The sequence below is a fragment of the Cottoperca gobio genome, chromosome 3 (genome assembly GCF_900634415.1).
Source record: "Cottoperca gobio chromosome 3, fCotGob3.1, whole genome shotgun sequence".
NCBI classification, from domain to species: Eukaryota; Metazoa; Chordata; class Actinopteri; order Perciformes; family Bovichtidae; genus Cottoperca; species Cottoperca gobio.
Genome location: NC_041357.1, coordinates 26,051,698 through 26,059,672, shown reverse-complemented (window position 1 = coordinate 26,059,672; position 7,975 = coordinate 26,051,698). Strand labels below are relative to the sequence as shown.

At 40.7% G+C, this 7,975-nt stretch overlaps 1 protein-coding gene across 2 annotated transcripts in view; it reads right to left on the bottom strand.

Moving 5' to 3' along the window:
• Positions 1-2,937: 2,937 nt before the first annotated feature.
• Positions 2,938-7,975, bottom strand: part of LOC115025818 (semaphorin-4B-like) — a 41,448-nt gene continuing 36,410 nt past the window's right edge. For both annotated transcript variants that reach the window (XM_029458295.1, XM_029458302.1), the window contains exon 15: positions 2,938-7,836. In XM_029458295.1, coding sequence (XP_029314155.1) covers positions 7,064-7,836 — 773 coding nt within the window. In that variant the 3' untranslated portion in view covers positions 2,938-7,063. The remainder of the gene's footprint in view (positions 7,837-7,975) is intronic.

Genomic DNA, 7,975 nt, shown 5'->3' with positions numbered 1-7,975 from the left:
AGCTTTCACACACATGCAGGCTGTGAGGGAAGAGGCCTGTTATTCCTGCTGGCAGCTGATCTCTGTCTCAGCAGGGGTGTTAGGACATCAATAAGGTGAGATTTATTCACAGTGCACTGTCCTGTCTCAGCAGAGTTTCCTGCAGAACATTTTGTCCATGTTGAGGCTGGTTCTGGCTTCAGAGGCTCAACAGGAAGCTGACTTTGGGGTCACATTGTACACGGACATGCACTTCATTCTCATTAGTGCATGTGGTACGAAATGTTGTAATTATATGTTCTCATGCAAACACATGAAGGTGAGACAGAGGGCCTCAGTGGACATGTTTGTGTTTTCATTTGCCAAGCTTGATTCACTACCAAGAACCATTTGAGTAGATTATTGTAAATTGGTCAAATGATCTTGAAGTTACAATGTGGGGATGGGGAAAGTGGGTTCTACTGCAGAGATTAACATTTAATAGACATAAATGTAGTTAGTGTGAAACCTGTCTACACTCAATAAACTATTCCCTGACTATTCTCTGGCAGGGACACCAGATGAGGTCAGCATAGAGTCTGATCATAATACTTAATGGATCAAAATGTTACAATTATTATGATTATATATAATTTGCCAATTTCTACATGTGATAAATATTTTTCTTTGGCACACAAGCAAGAGAAGAAGTCAAGACAAACATATTTTAAGCAAAAGAAATGATCAGTGTGAAGGTTGATGATTAAATTGTTGCTTTGGAAACAAACATAATGATAATATTGCTCACTTTCTGCACAGCTCTTCTCTCTTGTCTAACTCAACCTAACCCTAACCCTAACCCTTTTCAACAGCAGAAATAAACAATAAACCACATATCACAGCAAGGCCAAGCACTCTGCACAGAAAAGAGCTACTGACTGACACAGTCATCAACTCTCTCCCCTGTCCTCCTCTTCTGTCTCTTCGTCTTCCTCGTCTTGTGTGTGAATCTCTGTGTGCAATAAACGTGTATTGCTTGTGTTGCAGATTCAACACCTGCCATCATGCCACACCTGCTCTCTAAATGTCCGACATGTCCTGAGACTTTAAACCCCCTGACCTTACAGTACAGCCGGACCAAAGCAGAGAGCTGACTAATGAAAACTGAGAGGAGAAGTGGGACACGTTAGGAGCCCTGTGGGACACCTAAAGAAACAGATTTTAATAGAAGCTTTTCAAATTAAATCATTTGAATGTGAGAATGAAGGTGTTACGGTAAGACAGTGAATACATATATATATATATATATATATATATATATATATATATATGTATACTATATTGTTGATTTTACAAAGAAGAACGCCATTGTAAATGTATTGCATGTGAACGATGAGTAATAAACCTGTTTTCTATAAGACCAGGAACTGAGGGGGAAAAAGGACATGTCCCAGAGAGAGTCTGGTATTTGTTTAGAAGGCCAGATGGTCAACATTTAAATTCAAAAACTGTATTCACTTTGGTTTCTTTAAAAGCACTTTACCATTTCCTGTGGATCATCTAATGGTCAGATAACATCTGTCATTACACAACTATTCTCTCTCTCTCTCAGGAGACCATCTGTAATGCGGCCTTAATACAATGCAGTGGCCTAAATTGTGAATCGTCCAAAACAGACAGGATGTTTGCAGATGTCTTGTGCAAATGATGGTCTGTAATATGCAGTACACAAGTGGGGGAGGACGTGAAGAAGTTTGCAGCATTTGTGGTGAAGAATACAAGAGGAAAGCTTAATGAACTGTGGGAAAGGGCATGGACAGATGTTTTAGAGTAACCTCTTTTATGGCTAGGTCCTTGATATTCAAGTAATGGTGAGATCTGGGTTGATGTGAGGACAGTGCTGGAGTCCAGGGTTAAAACTGGAAAGAAAAACAGATCCAGTCTTTACCTGTGTTGTCCCGTGATCAAACAGAGCAGCAGCGTGACACAGAGTCCCCGTGTCATCATGTCTCTGTTCCTACTGAGTAAACATCATTCAGCATTCACTGTCCAAAAATAGCTTTATGTATTGATTCACACAGCAGACACTTATCACAGGGCTGCCCTCTGAAACGGTGTCTATGACCAGTGTGCAGACAAATGAATGTGCTGTGACTGGCTGTGAGGAGCGCAAGACGTACTCAAAACCGTCATGTTGCATGAACCGATCAGTAGAGTAGCATTAAGTGTCACAACACGTGGCTCTACCTCCACATTTGAACATGTGGAATTCCTTCAATAGACATGACCCATATAACTATTTTTTAATAATTATTCCACACACAGAACCTGCAATTGTTTGTCTTTGTATATTTAATATACTTTTATTAAATTAGGTTTCAGTTTTTGCAAGTAGTTTAATTTGTTTGTAACCTTATAACTCTGAGTTAAGAATGACTTAATAAAGCTTAAATAAAGCAGCTGATGCTAAATGCAGGCATGACTTCAGCGCTGAAAAAAAAGGAAATACAATTAACTTCCAAAATAAACTTTTATTTTAAGAGCAGAAATTACTTTATTCATTAAATCAACCAATAAAATGTGTATAATTATTGAGGTAAGGTAATTATTCAAGTTGTTTTGAAGTCCATTGAGGCGTTCATACCTACTTTATAAGGAAGGAGATGGATATATATATATATATAGATATATATATATATATATATATATATATATATATATATATATAGATATATAGATATATAGATAGATAGATAGATAGATAGATAGATAGATAGATATATATATATATATATATATATATATATTTTTGTTTTAGAACAAATGAATGAATGTTTGTTTTGATGCATTGTAAGGTTTAGTCCATATGCGATTGTAAACATGTTTTTTTATACTTTCATATCTTAAGATTTATGCAAAGGAGGTTTGTCGCTCTCACAGATGCTTTCTAGTCTTTACTGCATAATAATGACTCACACATTTGACAAAACATGTATTTTATTCATTTATCTTAAAAAATTAAAATAAAGTGCTTTTTATGTACAATATAATAAAAACAACAGTCACAATCTCAATGATACAAAAAATACAGTTCACAATGTTATTTGTACACAACAAATAAAAAAGGAAATCATGCAGGCAAGACCACATTTGTCTAATAGTTATTCAGTCAACTAAGCTTATGGTGTTCAGTATGCTGAGACAAAGCTGTTGCTGTGTCTCATGGCTGAGCCGATATGGAGGATTTGGAGCTGTGCTTGCATATTACTGCAGTACTACATCGTGCAGCACAAACGATTAATTACTTCTATTGTGCTGTTTCATTGTAGTATGACTGTTTGAAACTAAATCCTAAAAAGATGTTGCAATGCTTTACCTACTTACGCCGTCTTTTTAGGAAAATAGACCGCTGTAGATGTTCTGCAAAACATGTTATAGTTGGCTACATTCATGTCCAGTACAGTATGTTGCATTATTGAGGAGCCACTCAAAATAAAGCATCAATCACCATGGTATTATTTGCTTTTTTAATGAAAAGCATGTCATTAATAAATATGCATTTATGACACAGTATTGACCTTTTTGGCATTATTAACTATGAAGGTCAACTAGTATTGTAACTTCAGCTTTACTAGAAGTGTTATTCTCAAATCTTCAGACAGATGTTTTCAATGTGCACTGGCATCACTTCTGACACAACGTGCAGAGCAGTACAAGACTTTTGAGAAGCTCCCAGTCTTATCGTTTGCAGAGTTAATGGTGGCTTAGGTGAATCTGTAAATCTACTGTTGACCCGTGTTGTGGAGTTAAGTGTGCCCACGGAGGGCTACAATCACGCCATTCACCACATCTCTGTAGGTGAGGTCACTGCTGGGTAGTGTACAATGTGGCACATGGCTAAAGGCAGAACAGCTGTACATCAAAAGGCATTTTGACAATATGTTGTGAGGTTATCCACCAAGCATCTGAAAGCAGGGCATGAGCCTCCATAAAGAGACCTTTTATAGGTTTAGAAAATCTGTTTTAGCAAACAATGCTTTATTCTTGTTCTGCATCTGTTGGCAAATGTTATGGCCTTGTTTATTTGGTTAGCCTCAGCAAACAAGATGAAAGGAATAAGTAGAGCTTTTGGGAAATACACTTCTTGCCAAGAGTTAGATGAGGAAACAGATACCACTTGTGTCTGACGCTAACAACCACTTAGCTTAGCACACAGACTACAAACGTGAGTTCAAGTTCACTAATGAAAACACATTTTGGGTTTTTACTTCGTACAAAAACCACAGTGTGAAAATGACACATTTTACGGGGAATTATCTGCCAGACTTTCTTTACCTTTGGCCAAAGCCATGCTAGCAGTTTACCCCCGTTTCCAGTATGTATGCTAAGCTAAGCTACTGCTTAAGGTAGCTTCATATTTAGCTTGCACACATGAGTAGTATCAATCTTCTCATCCATCTCTCAGCAAGTATATTCCCTGCAATATCAAACTACCCCCTCTAATTCAGTTTGGCATGAACATAAAAACAGATACCCCTCCTGCTTTGACATGCTTGATGATATAAAACCAAGCCCAGGTGCTGAACTAACAGCACGGTGAGACATGTGCAGTATTCTGTGCAAGATTTGAAATGTATGCTGAAGTAGGCAGTAAAGCACTATGAAAACAAAATATCAGCAGTGTTCACTCTCTAGTTTCAAGACTATCTCTACAACACATCTTGCACAAGGTCCCTTGAAAAACACACAATATTAAGCACAGATACTGTATATACACAACCAAAACTAACGGAAAGAAAAGGAAACACTAACCACTGTTGCGCAGTATGCTGTGCAATTACTTTGTCAACTTGGCGCAGTTACATCGCATTTCATCATCTGCTCAGTGTTGGAGATAGCAAAATGTTTATTCTGTATGATACTGGAATATATACTGTAGGCGTACTCGCTCAATACAGTGAATTGGTGATGTATTCTAAGACATGTGGTGCCATATTGTCCCTATGGCCGTGTAAATGCTTCCCATTCAGATTTACACAACACCATCAGCTTCCTACGTCTTTGGGAAATTCTGCTTGGTAAGTCTCAAAAGTCGAAGCAATGTGGGTGCAATGTGTTCGTAATGGCTGCACTGGTCCCTGTAATAACTGATTTCTAAAAATAATTTCCCTCAGCAGCCACACCTCATGTCTCTCAGTAGTTGCATTTCTTAAGAGTACGCTCTGATTTTACTGACATGTGCAAACCTGTAAGTATTCAAGACCCTGATTACTTGTGCTTTCACATTAACGTCGCAATGACATCTGACTGAGTGTGGGGAACGCCATGTATGTAAGAAATGTAACCTGGTGGAGGCGGTTATATTGAGCTAATACAGCGCTCTGTGCAACTACATCACTACATAGTGCAGCTGCAGTTTGGACTACGATCACTAAGATAACATGACATATCATCTCTCAGCTACAGACGGTTATTATTGTTGTGACTTTTTCCATTTTGAGTTATTAGCGCTTAAATCAACAGTTTGTGTTGTTGCCGCTCGTCAAGCTCGTTGTACCTGTATGTTTCAGTGTATACTAAGAAGGCAGAGAACTCCTTTAAGGGTAGCTAAAGGAAAACTGGAATACTTTTGTAATATAACTGACACATGAAGTCATCTCCATGCCATACCCTTTGGCCCCACTTCAGAGTGTACATGAAAGTCAAATACTTTGCCCAACACGGTCTGAGCTAACAGTCTTAGAGAAAAGTCCAACTGTGCACTTCACATTTGTTTATTAATAGTGCCACTTCTTTTTTGTTTGTTTGTTGTGAAACCCACGTCTGGTTCCGTCACCATGTGCTCACCGGTGATCAATGCTAACGCAAAGCATGGGAGCGGTCATAACAGAATGGCACTATTGCATTGAGATAAGACAATCAAGTTGTTGTTGTTTCTTTTTGGCACAGTGCACATGATGATTTCAGTGCTGCCCTGAAGATGGTCGAGGTGTGAACGTCCACTTTTTTTTTTTTTTTTTTTTCCTTGGCTCTCTGTGCTTGTAATGTCCGCCTTGACTGACGTAACAATCAGTCAGGTCTCTTTTCCATTATTTGATCTACGAGTCCATCGCGGTACCTCCAGGTTAATACTGAACAACAGGGCTGCCTCAAATGAGCAGAGATGTAGAGCAACAGGGTTTCCCTACATTGCCCACGGTGCAGTGATGTGTGAAACCTTTGAACAACAACAACAACAACAACAACAACGACAACAACAACAACATACATTCAGGAGGTAAATGTCAGTATTTAGGCCCTGGAGCGTAACTTATGACCACATGTGTTGATCATCCTTCTTTCAGTTACAGTCCTTTTAAATTGTTGTTCCAACAGTGTGTGGCGTCTTCTCCCGGTCAGCCTCATCTTTCATAATCTTTCATACAGTCATGACATTTATTCAGCAAAAAAAAAAAAAGGAAACAAATGTGCTTTTTAAATTGCTTCCATAATGTGTGGATCCTAATGAATATGCAATACATGGATTATATTGTCCTAACCCTGAACTCTTGGTCACCATGTAGCTGTAGCTTGGTTCTAGTGTGCATAATAACAGAAGCGCATCTTCTGCAGAGCATGTGGAAAGTTATACATGCTCAAATAGGGCAAAACATATCAGTATTCATAAGTTATTGTTACGTGATGGACGTCAACTAAACATGTTAATGTTGGATCTTGCGTACTTAAAAGAGATACAGTGATAAATATTGATATCAGAAGAAGCTCTTCTGTTTATTGTGGGTTTTTCTCTCCCTCATGTCGCCCAGCACTACACTCGCACACATTAGTGGCCATGAGAACTCAAACAAAGAGTAAGAACTATTCTGAGCAGCTGCCATGCTGTTGATCCTGGTCCTGCCCCGTGCAGCGCACCAGACCAACCTCTGGCTTCAGAGTGGAAATGGTTAAAAGAAATGACCTCCGCACTGATCACAGAACAAAAGATGACTAAAACAAAAGGATGTGCTGTGATGTAGAGGGATGTCAGGGTCTCCTCTCCTTTGCTCGGTGGCCTGCATCCTTCAGCGAGATACAGGGTGGCGACTTTGAAGCGAATACTGTGCTCTCATACGATAGAGTCTTTGATCTCCGAGCCTAGCCTCACTCTGGGCCGCGGGCAGGTTGGGGAGTATTCCACGTGGCTCTCCTTCACGTTAAGCGGCCGCCTGTCGGAGGACTCGGAGAAGCTCTTGCTGTTGTCTGGCGAGGACTCGTGGGTGGGCGTGCTGCAGATGTAGTTGTCATTTAACGTCTGGTAGCCCTTGTGATCAGAAGTGGACACGGGGATGGTGTTACCGTTTAGGGGTAAGCTCTCAGCAGGCTTTCCCACAATCCTCGGCTTCTTCTGCTGCATGTTAGGGCACTCGCCCTGCTTCAGCATGGACTTCATATGATCTCGGTTCCTGTAGATGACGAACAGGGAGAACACCACGAGGGAGAACGCCAGCAGGGCGCACACCACGATCAGCTCGTTCCAGTACGTCTTCGCGTGGACCTGCTGAGAACGAGACTCTCCGGGCAGGATGATGGTCTCCTCTCGCTCAATGTGCGGTGTGCGCGAGTGACCAATCAGAGTGGTGCTTTCGTGGCGGGGCTCCGCCCTCACGCAGTAGTTGGCCAACAGCTGACGAAAACCCTCCTCCTCTGACCAGCACTCGTAGGTCTCCGTCCTGTCGGCCTGTGCCACCACCACCAGGTTTCCCTCTGGAGTAGCGTAAAGGAACTGGCTGGCGGTGTCACTGTAATGCCACCTCCTCTGTGCCAGGTTGGACCGCCGTTTACAGGGCAGGACTTTGAACGTGTTGATTGGGAGTGTGAGGAGCTGGCATTGGGAGACACCTATATAGATTGACAAGATGATACAACTCTCACATCTTTCCGTTACATATGAAGCTAGAGGCAGGAGAGCGTTAGCTTAGCTTAGCAAAGAGCTAACACAATGTGCCTACCAGCTCCTCTGAAGCTCACACATTACCAA